General features: G+C 52.7%; 3 protein-coding genes across 3 annotated transcripts in view; 2 read left to right on the plus strand and 1 right to left on the minus strand.

The window, feature by feature from the left end:
* ESAM (endothelial cell adhesion molecule) overlaps window positions 1-5,733 on the plus strand; it is an 8,922-nt gene extending 3,189 nt beyond the window's left edge. Inside the window, exons 2-7 of the mRNA XM_011367147.2 lie at window positions 1,726-1,913; window positions 2,939-3,140; window positions 3,340-3,495; window positions 4,676-4,798; window positions 5,076-5,202; window positions 5,418-5,733. Coding sequence (XP_011365449.1) covers window positions 1,726-1,913; window positions 2,939-3,140; window positions 3,340-3,495; window positions 4,676-4,798; window positions 5,076-5,202; window positions 5,418-5,733 — 1,112 coding nt within the window. The remainder of the gene's footprint in view (window positions 1-1,725; window positions 1,914-2,938; window positions 3,141-3,339; window positions 3,496-4,675; window positions 4,799-5,075; window positions 5,203-5,417) is intronic.
* A 1,585-nt stretch (window positions 5,734-7,318) lies between these two features.
* On the plus strand, window positions 7,319-11,491 carry VSIG2 (V-set and immunoglobulin domain containing 2). Its single transcript, XM_023534720.1, has 7 exons — window positions 7,319-7,379; window positions 7,644-7,939; window positions 8,515-8,722; window positions 9,504-9,662; window positions 10,115-10,234; window positions 10,350-10,494; window positions 11,187-11,491. Exons 1-7 carry the CDS (start codon window positions 7,319-7,321, stop codon window positions 11,317-11,319), a joined length of 1,122 nt encoding a protein of 373 aa, XP_023390488.1. The 3' UTR covers window positions 11,320-11,491.
* A 149-nt stretch (window positions 11,492-11,640) lies between these two features.
* Window positions 11,641-18,258, minus strand: NRGN (neurogranin). Its single transcript, XM_011367149.2, has 4 exons — window positions 18,084-18,258; window positions 13,129-13,355; window positions 12,890-12,907; window positions 11,641-12,464 (listed from the first exon to the last, which is right to left on the minus strand). Exons 1-2 carry the CDS (start codon window positions 18,096-18,098, stop codon window positions 13,134-13,136), a joined length of 237 nt encoding a protein of 78 aa, XP_011365451.1. The 5' UTR covers window positions 18,099-18,258; the 3' UTR covers window positions 11,641-12,464; window positions 12,890-12,907; window positions 13,129-13,133.
* Between the last annotated feature and the right edge of the window lie 192 nt (window positions 18,259-18,450).

Raw genomic sequence — 18,450 nt, forward strand, 5'->3', positions numbered from 1 at the left:
TGGTACAGGTTAGAGGGATGGGTGTAGGGGAGGGGCATTTGAGGATCGTCAGTTTGGGAGAGAGGGACTGGCTGAGGCTGGGGCACAGTGCGTGCCTGTAATAACAAGGAGGCATTATGCCCACACCAGGTGTTGGCGTACATCAGTGGGGTCCTGTCAACCCAGCCTGGAGTATCCCTGGTCCACACCATGCCCTCCCGGAATGTGTCCCTGCGGCTGCAGGGCCTCCAGGAATACGTGGGGACCTGGGGAAGGTCGCTGAGGGCTGTTCTGCGGGCTTCCCGTAGGAAATGCCTGGCCGCCCGGAGCGCAGCACAAAATCCGGGAGAAGCTGCCCCGCCCGCGGGCCTCCCGTCGTCCAGGCCTCCGCCATTAAAGCGGGGATCCTCTGGGGCTTCGAGCTCCTTGAGGCGGAGGTTATTTCCGTCGGTGGAGCCTCCGGCCTAGCGCCCCCATCCCCTGTCATTGTCTTCTAGCTTATCGCAGGGCACAAGTTTCCTGCCCCGTCCGCAGAGACCTGCCAGGAAATGGGAAGGGGGGTGCTGCGAAGGCCAAGGAATAGGGGTAGGGGTTCAGTAAAGACGCGCGGCGGGAAGCGGTTGGCGGGACGTGCATCCTGGCTGGGTTTGCTCCGGGCCTCAGAGGCCTTCAGCTCAGCTCCAGGAGGGCGGAGAGCCTGGCGGGTCCGTGGCCTCTCTCCGTGCGTTGGCCGCCCGGTCACCACTCGGAGGTGGCGTTGCAAAGCGCCGAGGCCCAAGAAGAGCGAGGCTGAAGCCTAGGGCAGCCAGCATCTTCAGGACCGCCCGGGTACAAGCCCGAGGTTAAATGGCTTAGAACTCGGCCACCCACTGCCCCTCTGAAGGGCAAAAAGTGAGTGTTTCTGAACGCCACGGTGCAAGCATTGATTCCGTAGTCCCCTCCTTGAAACCAACACCCCAGTCTGTCTCCTGGACCCGCACAGACCCAACTTTGTACTTGATTGTTAGGGGCCATCATTCCAGTCCCAGCTCTGCCAAGATTCCCTGCGACCTCAAAAGACCCGCCCAGATCGCCTAGACCCCACATGGGCGCGTAGAAACTTTCTGGGTCCCAACTCCCCTCTTTCCTGGGGCGCGCATTTGTCGGGGCTGAGCGGGGGTCCGAAGCACAGCAGTCACCGGGCCGCTCCAGTCTCTGCTCCTGGCAGTTCAGAAGGAGCGGCGGGTTACTCGGTAACAGGAAGCCTCCCAAGCCCTCTCGCCCCTCTGATCGAGAACAAAGGAGCGAGGAACACTCCTATCTCGACCAACCTCGTCACTCCCTCCATCCTGGCTCCCCGCCTAGGGAAACTGGGAAAACAAGGAGACTACAGATCTAGAGTGTAGATCAAAAGTATTAGCCCTGCCATATCTCTTGTTTGTATGCCCCTTCTCGCTCGAAAGCTGCTCCCTCTCTTTGATGCTCTGAAGTCTGCGTTCCTGGATATATATATATATTTAAAAAAAAAAAAAAAAGCACAGAAACGTGTTCTTCTCCCCGCTACAAACTCAAACAAAGGCTGAGGTTGCGGAGCATAAGCATTGATGACGTTGAAAGCGGGCACTAGGTTAGGGTCCCCGGGAGGTCTTCGAACTTCCAGGAGCCGAACCGCGAGCAGGTTGTCCTTCCCGTTGGCGGGATTTCCTGACCCTCTCTTCCACCGGGATGGGCAGGTCAGCGCTCACACCGCTTCGCTCTCGTCCCCAGCGCCCGCTGCGCGCGCCCAGCTCGAGCTGCATGTGCCCCCGGGCCTCACCAGGCTGCAGGTAGTGGAGGGAGCGGAAGTGGTGCTCCCCGCATGGTACTCCTTTCGAGGGGAGGTGTCTTCAGGCAAGCCGCGGGAGATGCTCACCGTGATGTGGTTCTTGGAACAGGAGGGGAAGGAACTGAACCAGGTGAGGGAGGAAAGCATCTCAGCCCAGGCTAGCTGCGCCCACTGGGGGCAGAGGGAACAGCTGGCAACGTGGGGACTGGTTGGCAAGGAAATGGGGGACAGGAAGAAGTTTCAGCAAAAGCAAGGTCCTACTCACCAGTTCAATTTTGTTCCAATATTAGACGCGTCCCAAAAGAATTCTCTTCTCCAACTTTCCCTAGAAATCCAGCACACAAAACACTGAAAAGTAGAGGCATTTTACTTTGCTATGGGAGTCAGTAAGAATTGGGGGTGGAGGTGGGAAGGGTTAGGGCCAGTATCATACAACTTTCAAAAGTTGGTCATCTTCCTGTTTTCACATTCTCTGCTTTGACCGCTATCACAGGCCACTTCTCTTCCAAATGATTATCTGTCCCACTGCCCCTTATGCCTACCTTGAGAGGCAAGGGGCATAACCTCCCACCTATCCTCCTCCCTGTCATCACACTCAAAGCTAGAGGCAAATTCACTCACACGCCAAGGACACTTGATTTTCAGGGCTCCTTACTTGCATGGCTCCCTCCAAAGCTTGAGAAAGTGTGTTCAAGAGGTCATTTGATAAATAAGGGGTATGTATGCAAGAAACTTAGATTGCGAGAGTAGATTCAGAACTTATATATTTGGCTGGATGGGGGAGGGGACATCAAGAAAAAGAAGACGAAAGATCTTTTTAAATTTTGGATCTGCCCCTGCAATCTAAGATTCTTTTATAGACAATTTCTATTTACATTATTCCTCACCTATTATGCCACCTTTCTAAACACTCCAAGTGGGAAATAAAGAGGCAATGTATAGGAGATCAAGAATCATTCTGGTGAAGAGGACCTGGGGTAGGGGGTAGTGAGAGGGTGGCTTGGGAGACAGGGGTGAATGGGGAGCTGGTACAGGTTAGAGGGATGGGTGTAGGGGAGGGGCATTTGAGCGTTGTCAGTTTGGGGGAGAGGGACTGGCTGAGGCTGGGGCACAGTGCGTGCCTGTAATAACAAGGAGGCATTATGCCCACACCAGGTGTTGGCATACATCAGTGGGGTCCTGTCAACCCAGCCTGGAGTATCCCTGGTCCACACCATGCCCTCCCGGAATGTGTCCCTGCGGCTGCAGGGCCTCCAGGAGAAAGACTCCGGGTACTATCGCTGTTCTGTGAATGTGCAAGACAGTCAAGGCATAAACAAGGGCCACAGCAGCAAAACCTTAGAACTCAATGTGCTGGGTAAGTGAGAAGCACACACTTTCTAATACCTCTCCACTCCCATGGGAGGTCGGGTCAGGCAAGTCCCTGTCCCAAATGGCTGGGTGTAAAGGTTGGAGGAGGGGCAAACAGAGTGACAGAAGGGTATGTGTGTGGGAGTTTGGGGGAGTGTCCGTTGGTCTGTTGGGTGTGAGTTTTTAACCTGTCTCCCCTCCCCCAGTTCCTCCAGCTCCTCCATCCTGCCACCTCCTGGGCGTGCCCCGTGTGGGGACCAATGTGACCCTGAGCTGCAGGTCCCCAAGGAGTAAGCCCGCTGCCCAATACCAGTGGGAGCGGTCACCTCCGTCTTCCCAGGTTTTCTTTGCACCGGTTTTAGGTGAGAGACTTCTGGAGACCACCGAGACTGTGGCTGGGGTAGGGGGAAGACGAGAGGTACCAGAGGGCCTGGGGGGAAAGGGAAGGCAGTGCCGGGAGAGTGATGGGGACGGGGAGGAGGGTGTGTGGGGTGGGGCGAGGAGAAAGGGCCTGCCAGGTACAGGCACGTGCTGGGTGCTTTCACATGCTGTGTAACCACGTTACTAAGGGGGCTCTGGAGCTAGACAGTCTGCATTCAAATTCCAGCTCTGCTGCTCACTAGCTGTGCAACTTGGTACCTCTATTTCCTCATTTACAAAACGAAGATATCAATAGCCCTTATTTGAACCACCAGCTATAAAAGTCATTTGCGGGCAGTTGGAACTTTTTTGTTTTTCAATTTTAATGAGATATAACTGATGGAACATTTTTAGCTTGAAGGATTAGGTGCTTTTAGAGAATTTTTAATTTATCAGGTATGACGATGGTATTGTGCTTATGTGGGGCAGTGTCTTTATTTTTCGGAGATCCATGCTGAAGTATTTATTTTAAAATGTTTCAGAAAAAAAGGAGAAAGGGAAATGAAATAAGTATAGCAAAATGTTAGCAATTGTTGAATCTAGGTGAGTTTTCGTTCCTCTTCTACTTTTCATTTGACCATTTTTATAACAAAAGTTTTTATTAATTTTTTTTTAATGTAGTGCTTACCTCATAGGTTTGTTGTGAAATTTTCATAAGTTAGTACACGTAAAGAACTTAGTTTTTGGTGTACAATAAGCAGCCAATAAACTTGAACTGTTATAATGATTATTTCATATAATCCTTCCAACACCATCCAGCAGGTCATATTACCCCATTTTACAGATGAAGAAATTGGGACCCTGGGATAGCAAGTAACTTGCTTAAAGTCACATGGCCTGTTCTGGAACCCAGATTTTCTCATTCCTAGCCTAATGTTCTTTCTCTCACACCACTCTACCTTTCAGAAATAAAAGTAAAAAATCATAATTTGGTTTTTCTGGGCGCCACTTATTCTTTAGCCTCCTTTCAGAAATAGTTGGGGACACTGAGCAGTGGAAATAGTGAACAGACAGCTGAGTCTCCCTGAGAGTCAAAGAGGACACTCTAGAGGTTTTTTGTCGTTGTTTTTTTTCTTCATGGGAAAGAGGATCCTTGGCCTGACAGCTCAATTGTGTCCACAGATGCCATCCGCGGATCTTTAAGCCTCAAAAACCTTTCTACTTCCATGTCTGGAGTCTATATATGCAAGGCCCACAATGAGGTGGGCAGTGCCCAGTGCAACGTGACCCTGGAAGTGAGCACAGGTCAGTTAGGGGTAAGTGTGGTTAAGGAGAAGGTTGGTCAGTGGTGGGGGCGGAGTTGCGAGAGAGCGGGGAGGCCTCTCATTGTAACAGGGCAAGGAACTTGTCCCGGTCAAACGTCTGTACAAATGTTTGTTCAGTGACCATTTTCTGCTTGATAGCCACCTCTTCTGAATAGAGAAAAAGAGAAAATGTGTATGGTGGCAGTGGGGTAGCGGGATTGGAGAGGGGTAGGGAACAGCTAGCTGGGTGTTTCCCTCTGACGCCAAGGTTTTTCCAGGGCCTGGGGCTGCGGTGGTTGCAGGAGCTGTTGTGGGCACCCTGATTGGATTAGGGCTGCTGGCTGGAATGGTCCTCTTGTATGAACGCCGGAGCAAGGCCCTGGAGGAGCAGGCCAACGATATCAAGTAAGCGTCCCTGGTCTCTGGCCAGATGCGGCTCTCCCCTTACAGAAGCTGGGAATTCAGGCAGCTCTCATCTAATGAAAGGGTGGGCAGTGGCTGAAACATCATTCCTTTGAAGAGAGAAGAGATTTTAAGAGAGAGGAGAGTTGAAGTGGGAGGATGCATGTAGAAACTTTCTCGCTTCCAGTTTCTGACGTCATTACTTCTTTGATAACTAGGGAGGATGCCATCGCTCCCCGGACCCTGCCTTGGGCCAAGGGCTCAGACACGATCTCCAAGAACGGGACCCTTTCCTCTGTCACCTCTGCACGAGCCCTCAGGCCACCCCATGGCCCTCCCAGGCCTGGTGCATTGACCCCCACACCCAGCCTCTCCAGTCAGGCGGGGCCCTCACCAAAGCTTCTCAGGACAGAGAGAGCCCCTCCCGAGCCAATAGCTCCTATCCCTGGTGGGGTCCCTTCCTCCACTCTGAGCCGCATGGGTGCTGTCCCGATAATGGTGCCCACCCAGAGTCAGGCCGGGTCTCTGGTGTGATGGCCCAGCCATCTAGTTTCTCTCCTTCCTATAGGGGTCACTATAGGGGTTACCCTAGCATGGAGGCCTAAGTCTGGGTGGGGGGGATGCACCCTCCAGATCTCTAGTCCTCAGCCCTCATCTTTCTTTACTATGATAAAACTGGGCCTCAGATAAGACCCAAACTTCCGGGGCGGGGGGGGTGGGTAGAAGAAGAGAAATGGAACTGAGATTAGAAAAAGCTTCCACCCCCTCCAGGGCCCCCTTAAAACTGCAGAGGAAGGCTGCTGAGATTGGCTACACAGCCCCACACCCAGGCCTGGTGGGGACTGCCAGTTAATGAGTCCTCCAGGCCCCCTTGATCTGTACCCCACTTTTATCTAACACCATCCTTCACTCCTGCCCCAGCTCCCTGCATTAATATAACCTGTCCTGCTGGCTTGGTTGGGTTTTGTTGGGGCAGGAGATAGGGAAGATATTTGTTAAACTAACTTGAAATTCATGTTTTGTTTTTATTTTACAAATTGTAATAAAGATACATTATGTTTGTATGGAAAATGATGGTCAAATCACCTTTTCAAACTCGGAATTCCCAGGAGAAGTCGAGGATGATGCAAAGAGGACCCCTACCCAGGCTGTGCACCAGGAAAGCTTCTCCACACAGCCTCTACCTTACTGGCTTAAGATAGCTCTTCTAGAGTGTTTAAAGGGGTCATTTGCTGTCAGGTGATGGGGGAGAGCTCAAAGTTGGGAAGACCCTAACCCACTCGAGCAGCAAGGGGATAAAATTGGTGCCCTTTCTACTGAAGCCCCGGGTGCTCAGGGCTTGGCATGCATACACATAATTTCTGGCTTCCTCTGCAAGCGTGGTGGAGAGGATCCTGACTGGGGCTCCCCTCTTCCAGACCACCAAACCCTTAACAAACACATCTTACCCAGCCAGCACTGCTCTCCCCCTGTACTGTGGGAGAGCTGGGCATAGAATGTGGTGCAGGTGTATACCCCAGCGCTGCCCTGCCCTGTCCTACCAAGGTGCGGGCGGGCTCTTCCAAGTCTGTTTCTCTGCCCATAAAGGGGAGTGGCTCTAGGAGTCGGGAGGCGGTGGCAGTTTCCATGGAAACTCCTACCTCAGCCAAGGGTGCTAAAAGTGCCAGAGAAGGGATCTCAGACAGAAGAGAAGGGGCTTGGAAGGAACAAGAATCTCTGAAGGGGTCAGAAAAAATCTTCGCTGTGAGGCCTCCTAGCGGTGATGTCATGTGCCAGCTCTCAGGTTGCTCAAACCTCTTCCTCTAAGGCACTTTCCCTACAGAGTTGCAGTGCTGACCTTTTCCCTTCAGGTGTCCAACCCCAGCCAGCCCTTTACCCCGGGCCTGACAGTTTCAGAAAATGGGGGGAAGAGGGTGGAAGAAGGGAGTAGGGCTAGAATGGTTCCAGAACTGGGCCTGGAGGAGGGAGGGGCGTTTCCTTACCCAAGGGCACCCGCCTCTCCTCTTGTTTGCTCTGAGATAGCCAGTCTCGCCCCTGCCCAGCACGAGGAGGCTGCCCTGTGGGCGCCACCTTCCTTTCCTCCACAGGGACACAAGACCACAGACAGCAGGAAGCAGCCATGGCCCAGCTGCTGGGGCCTTTGCTGTACCGGGCACTGCTGGGCTTGGTCTGCATGACTGGTGAGGAGAGGACCGGGGTTGCTGTGGAGGCTGCGGGAAGCCGGGGTGGAGGGCGCGGGGCCGGGGGCGGGGGGCATCCAGGGCCTGTAGGGCTAAGACAGGGCGCGCAAGCCCGTTGGGAAGTTGAGTCTCCCCGGGAGGGTTGAACGACCGCAGAACCATTGTTTTCGTCTCTCCGACAAACACACCCTCATACCTGGCCAGTCTAGTCCTTTTACCCACTAAACCAGCTGCGTTGTGGGCTCCTCCCTCCCGGAACCTCAGGTTTTGAAAAGGGAGGGGTCGAGGGAGAGAGCCCCCAGTCTCCTCGTGGAATCCGGGTGGACTGGGCTCCAGACCGCTTCAATTTGGAGCCCCTGGCTGGCCTTCTGAGGACCCTTCCGTGTGCGTCCCCAGCCCCGGGACCAGCCGTGGAGGTGCATGTGCCCGCTGAGCCCCTGAGCACACCGGTGGGCAAGACCGCTGAGCTGACCTGCAGTTACAGCACGTCGGTGACAGACAACTTTGCCCTGGAGTGGAGCTTTGTGCAGCCTGGAGAGCCCATCTCTGCTGCTCATCCAGTGAGCTGAAAGTGGGTGGGGGTTGGGGGGCCCTGCGGCCTACGGCCGGGTAGGCCTGGGGAGGCAAGAACTCCTAGGGGGCCCATCCAGGATGAGGAAGGAGCAAGGACTGGAGGGTGTGTTGGGAGATCAGAATCCTTGAATAAAAAAAAAAATAAGTGGACTCTAGGACTGAAGGCTTTGTAACCTCAGATCCCATGTGTGGCTCTGTATAGCTGCCTCCCTCTCTCATAGCTCCCATATGCAGCTTCCCTGTGTTAGTGCAGTCCCAGCTTCACTTAATAAACCCATTGATGCTCAGCTGTTGTGATTGACAATAGTAGAAAATGCTGCCCCTTCCAGGAATATTTGTATTATTTTTTTCCAAATTGAAAGCCATACTTAGCTGAAAACAATGAATCTTGTTCATTTAGCACCTGGGAAGGAATGGTATTTGGAGACAGAGAGTTTCACGATTCTAGTTACAGAGTATCAGCTTCCCTGGCTGGTGTAAGGGAGGGGCCTTTTGAGAAAGGACCGTAGAGTTGATGCCAGGCAGGAAAAGGTGTAGATGTGTGTCTTCTGCTTCTCCTCAGATCCTGTACTTTACCAATGGACATCTGTATCCAACTGGTTCTAAGGCAAAGAGAGCCAGCCTTCTTCAGAACCCCCCCACAGGAGGAGTGGCCACCCTGAAACTGAGTAATGTTCACCTCTTGGATACTGGAACCTACCTCTGCCATGTTAACAACCCACCAGATTTCTACACCAATGGGTTGGGACTAATCAACCTTACTGTGCTGGGTAAGGCAGGCCAGGGACCCACCAGCCACCCACATACCCTGCTGGCCCCGCTAAATCCCCCATATACTGATTGCCCACCCAAGCACACAACCTTACCAGAGACCCCAAGGGAAATTACCTCCTTTCTAAAGTCTTCTAATCCAGTCACAGCCCTGTTCCACCCTCCACAAAGAGTGCTCCTCCTTCAGTCTCTAGTAACAAATGTCCTACATAAAGGGTCTGAGTCATGCCCCCAACAGCTCCATTTGTGGGAGAACCTCCCATTTGTAGCTCAGATTCTGTCCCTACTCAGGTCAGTGGCAGAGGAAGGGAATGGCCATTAAAGGAACTAGGGTCCCTACCACTAAGCCCCAACTTCGTGTTCAGAGCTTTCATCTCACCCCAAACTAGAGCCTACTTGGAGATGAGCAAACAGAAGGAACTATTAAATAGGCTGCGGATGTTTAGATGGGAAAGACAAGACTTAGGATGTGGTGTGTGACAGCTACATTCAAGTATCTGAAGGGCTGGCCTGTGGAAGAGAGTTTTCATTTCTCTTTGTGGGCTCAGAGGGCAGGAATTGGGACCAATGGGTGGAAATTATATTAACAGTTTGAGGCCCAACATGTAGAAGATTCTTCTAACAATCAGAATTTCCAGTAGTGGAAATCATTTCCTGGGGATACAGTGGTGTGTAACAGAAGCGGACCGCTTATTTGGTAGCTGTATTCAAGCAGGAAATCTAACACTTAATGGGGATGGGGTTAGAAGATTGCTAAGGTTCTTTCTATGAATTTTGTAGTGCCCCCCAGTAGCCCCTTGTGCAGTCAGACTGGCCGAATCTCTGTGGGAGGCTCTGCTGCGCTGAGGTGCAGCTCTTCTGAGGGAGCTCCCAAGCCAGTGTACAACTGGGTCCGCCTTGGATCTTCTCCGACACCTTCTCCTGGCAGCATGGTGCAAGGTAAGGGCCAGGACATCAAGAGAGGACTCGGGATCTGGGTAAATCTGGTCTGTCAACTTTGGTCTTCTAAAGGGAAGGGAAGTAGCTTAGAAAAACACTTGGTCGACTTAGAGCCACCCCGGGGGATATAGTTTCTAGCAATGAAGGCTTTTCCCCCCAATCAGGAACTGGACATCAGCCAGTAAGCACCCTACCTCAATTCCACTGCCAGTTTCTTAACCTTTCATGTGTGTGCAGTCTTCCCGTGCCCTGAAAAGGCAGCTGGCTTTGGCACTTCCTCTCTGGGTCACTTCAATTACCTTCCTTCTCTGAGCCAGTTTTCCCACTAATAAAATGAGGTTGGTCCCTTCCTGACAGGATAGTTGTAAGGAAGAAAAGAAATATGCTCTCGTCATAGTAGGTGCTCACTTTGAGTCAAAGGACTGATGGAATACTTCCTCTTTACCCTTTAGATGAGGTGTCTGGCCAGCTCATCCTCACCAATCTCTCCCTGGCTTCCTCGGGCACCTACCGCTGTGTGGCCACCAACCAGATGGGCAGTGCATCCTGTGAAATGACCCTCTCTGTGACTGGTAGGGATGCTGGGCAGACACCAGATTGGCAGGCCTGGGTTGTGGAGGTTGCATGAAATTGTCTGAGGGGGTGCCAAGGAGGGTCTGCAGCTCTGAGGAACCTGCATATTCTTAGAACCTTCCAAAGGCCGAGTGGCTGGGGCTGTGATCGGGGTGCTCCTGGGCGTGCTGTTCCTGTCCATCATTGCATTATGCTTCATAAAGTTCAAGAAAGAGAGGAGGACAAAGCCTAAGGAGACATACTGGGGTAGTGACCTTCGGTGAGCAGGAGGGTGAGGGTTGGTGCGGAGAGGGAGGAAAGGGTTTGGGGTAAGGGTAAGTGATGTCAGTCCTCAAACTCTGACATCTTTGGGGTGTTTGGGTGGTAAGGAATGTCACTCAGCCCTGGGATTTGGTGGTGGTGGTGGTGGGGCAGCACTATAGCCTGTGCTTTTGAGTGTGTGAGCAGTGCACAGGAAGAGTGGGCTCAAAGTTGCCCTCACCTTCCTCATACTTAAAAGAATTTTCACTTTTCAGTTTTTAAGGCTTTTTCATATACATCAACAGGATGTGGATGCCAGGAGTTGGATTTGCCCTGGGCACTCAGCTAAGTTTAGTTCTTCTGTGTGGGGCAGCAAGGAGAAGCAAAAGCTGCCTTTGTCATCCACTTCAGCTATCAGTCGTAGGGTCCAGAATAGGGGCCAGAGCAAAATTTCTCCAAGTGTGGTCCTCCAGTGAACTGGGCAGAAATCACTGAGAGGGAGCTTGTTAACATTCAGATTCAGGCAACTTCCTACCCATCCTGAAGTAGAATCTGTATGTGTTGGGGGGTGATGGGACCTGGAATCTTCATTTTAACCAAAGTTCCACAGATGATTCCCAGGCACGGAAAAGTGTAAAAGTTCTCAGGTTAGAGGGATGTCCTCTGAGGGATGCCTCCAGCCTCCACTAAGAATGTGTTTACATCTATTAGAGAAGATGCCATCGCTCCCGGGATTTCTGAGCAGACTTCTGTGAGGGCTGATTCCAGCAACGGGCTCCTGGAGAGGCCCCCCTCTGCCAGCACTGTGACTACCACCAAGTCCAACCTCCCTATGGTTGTCTGATATCCTTCCCGATCCCTAACGGGGAACATCAACGATTAAAGCCTTTGGGTGCCATATTGCCTCTCTCTTCTTTCTGCCGGTATAGCAAATTCCTCTAGGTAATCCAAAGAATATTACCAGTAGGGAAGGAATGAGCTCGTAGTCCCAGAGATGATGCTGTAGGCAGGAAGTTTGCTTGGCTCCAAAGGGTAGGTTTTAACCGAGGTCCCTTTCCCCCTTTGTCCTTCCCTCTCCACATTTTCGTTTGGTCAGACTAGACGTGTTCAAGTTTCGACTGGTGGCCTTGTGCACCCAAACACCCTCCCTTCTGGCACCCTCGGAACACTTGGACATTCCTCTTTATTGTTCACATTCCAACCCAGCACAGTCACATGCACATACGGAGATAAAAAAACCTTCCGGCCACAGCCCCAGGAGCCCGGCGGGATTGGGCCAGCAGGGCAGGGGTTGGGCCACGGCAGACTCCGCCCACCGAGCCTCCGGGCAGCTCTGTATTTGCATAACAGGAGAGCTGGGGGTGGGGGTGGCTCTCCGGGTACGTTGGGGCGAGGGAAGGGCGGTTTACGCGCAGGCGTGGGGGTGGGTTGTGAAATAGGGATTTCCCTTCTCATCAGAGCGAGGGGTATCCGATACCATAAAAACCTTCTCTTCTCTCTGCCCCAAATCCAAAGTTCTGGGGAGGGGTGGGGGCGGAAACAGCACTGAGACGAAGGCCCCCGCCCCACCCCCCCGCTTTAGCTGTGCACGCAAAGAAAGGACTTTTTTTTTTTTTTTTAAGTGGGTGTCGTCCGGCAACGCAGAGGCTAGGGCGCCCTCCGCGGTGCACACATGGGAGCGTCGGGAGGCTGCGGAGGCAGAGTTGCATGCTGGTGCGGGGAGCGGGGCGAGAAGCAAAGAATGACGATTGGGGAGCGCGAGGTTTGGTGCTCGGGTAAGGAGGAAGGGCGAACAGGGACCGTACTAGAATGAACTAACTAAAAGGGCACAGACTTAGCGACTCCTCGACGGAGCTTGCCTGGGACAGGTCTCTGGGGACGCAGGGAGGCTCCTGAAGCTGGCAGGTTGGTGGGAAGGAGAGGGTCACAAACACGGCGGGGAAGTCTCGTCATTGCGAAGGGGACGCGGCATCCATCTCTCCTCGGGAACTGAGGACAGAGAAGGTCTGAGCACCTGCCCTCTCCGGTACTTCCTTTTCCCCCCTCCCTTTCTCCTTCTTCGATCGGGACACTAGGGCGGGAGCTCCAGGGGACCCGAAGCACCCTGAACCCGTCCCCTGCCCCAAGCCGCTTAGCTGAACCCAGCCGCAGCCGGTACGTGCGTGTGCTGCAGTGAGCTTAGAGCCCCTGGTCGGGCTCGTGCAGACATACGGGGTGACTGCGTATCTGTTTTAGTCCAGGTATGTCCCCGTCGCAACCTCGAGCGTCTTGGATGTATCAGAAACCCCGCAGGCGCACGGTGCATTTTCCCCGGTTAGGAGGGGGTGGTAGCAGGCAGAAGGAAGGGGTGGGGCCTGGGTCCTTTTCTCCCTCTCAGGGTTTCTACCCCGCCGCTTTGGGGTCGTAGTCATTACCTTAGAATATGCTCAGTGCTTCGGTCCGGGAGTGCCGAAGAGAGGGTGGAGAAACAGATGAGCTCTCGGACCCGCAGCGCCCTCAGCTCCCCACCACCTCCCGTCTCGGATTTCCAGTCCCCCAGCCTTAGCTCCCCACGCCCCTCTCCACGCCCAGCCCGCCCACTGTCTCACTTGCTCCTTCGGAGGAGGAGCGGGAGCTCTCAGCGGGTCCCGGGGCTGGGAAAGGACCTGCTCACCTGGCCTAGTCTCCGCTGGGGCAGCCGCCCGCGCCTCCCCGGGCGCCCCCAGCTCCGCCAGGCCCCCCGGGGCCCGGGCCCTTCCGGCCACGCTCTCCGCTTTTGATCTTCTTCCTCGCCATGTGGCCCCGGAAACTCGCCTGGATTTTGGCAGCGGCAGCATTGGCACCAGGATCGTCCAGCGGGATGTCTAGAATGTCGTCGTCGGGCTTGGAGCAGGCGCTCTCCTGGGGGTGGGGCAGGGGTACTTGTGGGGTGACTGGGCCCAAACTCCGCGAGGGTGGGGTAGGAGTAAGCCTTGGAGGTTGAGATGAGGGTGACGCGGGAGTGGGAAGTGCAGAGAGGGCATAAAGAAGGGCTAAGGCAGAGCGGGCGCGCTGGTGTGCGTGTATCCCTCCTGGGCAGCGGCAGGCAAAAAGGAAGGTTCAGGTTCAGGTGGACAGAGCTGTGTTCCCAACTCAGGAAAGAGAAGTGCCTGGTGGGATGGAATCCAAACAGTCATGCAAGACAGCCAGATAGCCCCAAGTGAGCCAAAGGCCCATCACCATCAGCCGAGTTGAAAGAGCTGCAGAGCTGAGTGGAAAGGGGTGGAGGTTGGAGGAGCAAAGTGAACAACGACAGGAACTCCTGGATGTGGCTGCCTCTCCCCTGTCCTCAGATGTACCCCAGCTCAGAAGGGCTCCTTCTGAAATCAGGATAATATCTACCTCTGTAGGTTGTAGGGAAGAATAAACAACATGATATGCATAAAGTTTCTGGCACAATCTAGCTGTTCGATAAATAGTAGCTATTACTACAATTCTTTTAAATAATAAGTTGATGTGAAATTGTTTTTGTAGGCCAAAAGTGGTCATGTAAAAACAATTTCTTATGGTTCAGCCTAATAAAAATCAGACCCACCTCCATGTCCCAGGTTTCTTTCTCCTGCAGCCTGCCTGCCCCAGCTGAGAGTTGAAAGGGGCGGGGAACTGATGGTACTGATTTCAAAGGCAAGGCTCTGGCATTGAGAGGGCCTCAGTCTCTGAGCCCCTGTGTTGCTCACAGCGTTGATGTGGGTTGGGATGCAGCTGGTTACTATGCAATTAAAAGGCCATTTCTCTTTAGATGTGACCCTCTGGCTTCTAAGAATTCGCTCTCATTTTTGGCCTGCAGACTTCCACTGCTTTTAGTTTCTTTTGCTTTCTGGGTACAAGATGACCAAGGTCTCACATAGTCATTCGGTTATATTCATTTCCCCGTCCAGTTCACAGAAGTGGGATGGGTATGAGTGGGGCTTCAGTGATCACTGCCCCCACCAGGTTGCCCCGGGAGCACAGGTCTGAACTCCAGTTAGACCTGAGAGCACTGGTTCACAAATGCCTTCCCTCATTGTGCTTCCTAAAGCTATCTTCATTTCCTGGGTTCGTAGTTCTTTGGTGTGTGCTCGAGATGCCCACAATTGATTTAAATGCAGTTAAAATGAGTTATTAAGAGGCCAGTGTGGTTGTGGAGGGCCCAGTACATTTGTTGTCATTCTTTGGTCTAGTGCTCTCTTCCTGATATCTTATTCCCCACCTATAAACTGAAGCAATGCTTTTTCGGTTCCTTGATTCTCAGAGCTCAAGACTTTCTTAGGACATTCTCAGGGAGCAGTGTGAAGCTTCTCCACAAAGGAGAACAGTGATCAAAGCAACCATTCCAGACCTACGTTTCCTTAGCTGGCAGCTGTAGAGGTTGAGCTGAGGAAGGGGTTTCTTTCCCCAACCACGCTAAGGCTGACCTGCTGTCACCACCCACCCCAGCTGGATCTAGAATGGAAACCTGGAAGAACAGGCTAAGCCACCCCCAATATGCCACTCCTCCCCAGAATCAGCTCCCCTCCCTCCAGCTGAATCCTCAGGGCAGAGCTGCTAGGCGGCCTGTTCACAGGCAGAACTGGAGGAAGAGTAAAAGGAATCCAGGAAGGGTCATGATGCCTGGGCTAGTGCTTTTAAAAGCCAGATTTGATGGTATGTGCCTGAGAGCTCTGTATGAACTAGGGGGCTTCTGGGGGAGGGGCATGCATGAAGGGGGAAAGTGCACTGGTAGGCAAAACAGGAACCATGGCTTCTGGTCCCAGATGTGCACATGACTTCACCTCTGAGGGTCTCAGTTTCTTCAGCTGCAACTAGAATTTGGCCTAGATAAATAAAGTCTTCTTCAGCTCCCAAATCCTAAAAGTCTTGAGAATTAGCCTTGCCTACTGCTTGTTATATGCGTGGCCCTGCGCTAAGCACTTTGCACACATTACCCCATTTAATCCCCATTTCACAGGTCAAGAAACAGCCTCAGTCATTTTGCAACTTACTCAAGGTCATAGAGTTGACAGACTCTGGTGGTAGGATTCAGAAGCCTGTGCTATTAACCACTGCCTAGGGTAGGTAATTATTTCTTTGAGTTCAGTTGGACCAAATCAACTAGACTAAGCAAAAGAAAGGAGTAGGGTCCCCCCAAAAATGTTTCTTTGCCTTTCATATTAAGTGAACTCAGAAAAGTTGTGTGTGTGCATCTATCTATCTATCTATCTTTCGATCTATATCAAAAAACAGGTACATTTGAATCAACAGCTCTGTCTCTTAAAAAAAAAAAAAAATCTGTTCTCATTTCTGTTTGAGCCTCCTTACCAAGGGGAAAGAAGGAGGTAAGGCAGGACTAGGTTAGAGTCCCTAGAATGAAAGATAAACAGGAACCTGCCCCTAGTTGCCCAGATGCATTCTGTTCTCTCTATATGTTCCAGCTCCCTTCCAGCACTGAGCCCAGCCCTCCAAAGAATGGGGATGGGGTAGGAAGAGGCTCAGTACCAGCCTTGCTCCAACCTTCTGCTCAGTCACCCCTTCTCTCTCTTCTTGCTCCCCTATGCAGTCTGACAATGTTGGTGGCTCTTGCTCAGGCCTTTAGCGCTAAAGACCTTGAACAGGGCCTGAAAGGGGAAGGCTCCTGTGTACAGAATACACTGTAGGAGGTGTCCCAGGGCCTTGTGTCAATGGAAATTATTGTGTATTTGCCTCTTCTATACTGTTAGGTGGGCAGCTTCTCCTTTCTTTAGGGAACACTCATTCCAATCATGCCTACCAATCACTCAGTTTGGCTTCCTGGACACTCAAGAGCATGGTCAGGGCAGACCAAGGCCTCATAGGCCGGGACCCAACATTCTACCCTAATTACTCCTGCAGGTACCAGCGGAGACAAGTTACATTCCTTTCCTGGCCTCTTGGATTCTTTGCTCTCTCACCTCTTTCCACTGACCATGCCTCCTGCCTTCCCTTCCCCATCATTCTTACCATCTCAGCAATATCGCGCCCCCCATACTCATATACAGAACCCTCCAGCCATTTATTTTCTCTACTTAGAAAATACTGCGGGGGGGGGGGGGGGGGGGGGGGGGGGGGGTGCGGGGAGGAGGCGGTGAGGAGCTCTTCTTCAGTAGAGCCCAAGAACCTCCATTAAGAGCCCATTCCTCCTTTCATAACTAAAAATGGCTTCCTGGAGAATAACGGGAAAAGACTGGAAGCAGATATGTTACAGGATTTTCCCCAAGGGGTGGGACTGTAGATGATTGACATGTTTCTTTAGTTTTTATATTTTCTATTATGAGCATAGTACTTTTATAATGAGAAAAAAATAGTACATATTCAGAGGAGAAGTAAAGCATTTGAACCAGACAAGGCTATGTTCAAATCCTGTCCTTATACTTAGAAGCTGTGCCTCCTTGGACAAATCCTTTAATCTTTCTAAACCTCAGTTTGCTCATCTGTAAAATGGGGAAAATAATAGCGACCTCACAGGGCCGTTGTGATGATTAAATATAAAGTGTTAGGTACATGCTAAGCATTCACAAATTGACTATTATTGATATTAATGAGTTAATGATAACCACAATGACTTGCCTCTAAGTTCTTTCTGCCTCTTGGTACTCAGACATAAGGAAGTCTCGCCTCTTATAATCTGGGCTATCCCTTCCTTCCAAATCTCACTTTTTGTTTTCTTTTGTAAGCCATAGGGTGGAGGGTGGGGAGCGGGCAGTCATAAACTCTTGTATCATTAGCTGGGTTGACTGAATGGCTGAGAATGCAAGGGCTTTGCAGTAGTCTTTCTCCATATGTAAGAGCTAAAAATCAATAATTAAAAAATAAATTTTATATATGTATGATCACTGTACTCCTTGAGTGAGCCAGGCACTTTCATACCCGAGTTCCCTTAACAGCAACCTTCTTTGTCGTTAGGCACTTGCGCATCCAGGTCTCCGTGGGCGCTGACAAATTGCAGACACTTCCTTCCCTCGCCAGCAGGGATCTCTCGCGGTCACCCAGCCCCCTAAAGGGCTAGAAGGCGTTGAGGACCGGGCCAGCACCTCCCCAGAACCTCACCGACTAGGCTCTTTGCTGCCCATCATCACTACGGAGCTAACTGATATAAACTGACTATCCCACCCTGCACCATACAGGCCGCGAGGGTCCGAAGGATCATGCTCTCCCCCCACCGACGGCGGCGGCAGTGGGATGAGGAATGGGTTGGAGGCCGAAAGCCAGGGAAAAGGAGTCGGAAGGGAGTCACCTAGGCATCTCTAGGCGACGGTTTTCAGTCTCTCTAGGGGGAAGTTTCTCTTTTCCTCTAATCTGCAGCTTCTCTGCTGCAGAGCCCTGCCGAGCTCCCAGTCCAACCCAGACTGCCTGGCGGATGGGCGCCCAGACGCCCCCGCGAGTTGGGGTGCATTTTCCCAGGGTTTCCAAGTCAGGCGCGTGCCTTCCACCACCACCACCACCGTCGCCGCCGCCGCCGCCGCCACTACCACCACCACCACCACGTCTCAACAGGCACCCCTATTACTCCTCTATCTTTGCACTCACTTCCCTCCTTCACTCACTCTCCAGAGGGTTCTCGGGAGCCCTTTCCCCAGACCAAACAGGTTGGCCCGTCCCTCAGGCCCTCTAACTTACGGTGCAGCAGTCCATGCTGGTGCTGGGAGTCCTCGGCTGGGCAGAGCTGGCGCAGGGCGGGGCCGAGTCTGTGTTGTGCGGGGATGGGGACTCGGGGGCTGAGCGGCGCCCGCCGACCCGCGCCAAGCCCTCTGCAGAGCTCTCGCGTCCGCTCTCCCGCGCTCCGCTCTGCTTGCGAAGGTAACCTGAGCCCTGCGGTCGTAAAGCCAATCAAGAGCCGTCTCGGGCAGGGTGGGCGGAGACTGGAGGGATGACCACGCCCTCTCCGCGGCGCTCCTGCTCCTGCCCCAACCCCTCCGCCCCCACACTTCCATCCACTCCACCTACACACGCGTCCTCCCAGATCCAACCCTTTGCTGCTGAGGCG

This window comes from Pteropus vampyrus, unplaced genomic scaffold (assembly GCF_000151845.1).
Source record: "Pteropus vampyrus isolate Shadow unplaced genomic scaffold, Pvam_2.0 Scaffold130, whole genome shotgun sequence".
Classification (NCBI taxonomy): domain Eukaryota; kingdom Metazoa; phylum Chordata; class Mammalia; order Chiroptera; family Pteropodidae; genus Pteropus; species Pteropus vampyrus.

What these genes read in the sequence shown, in the direction of transcription:
- VSIG2 (XM_023534720.1), top strand. Translation starts at nt 7,319, where the DNA reads ATGGCCCAGCTGCTGGGGCCTTTGCTGTACCGGGCACTGCTGGGCTTG. An exon ending in CCATCTCTGCTGCTCATCCA is followed by an intron (nt 7,940 to 8,514) that starts GTGAGCTGAAAG and finishes GCTTCTCCTCAG; the next exon opens with ATCCTGTACTTTACCAATGG. An exon ending in AATGACCCTCTCTGTGACTG is followed by an intron (nt 10,235 to 10,349) that starts GTAGGGATGCTG and finishes GCATATTCTTAG; the next exon opens with AACCTTCCAAAGGCCGAGTG.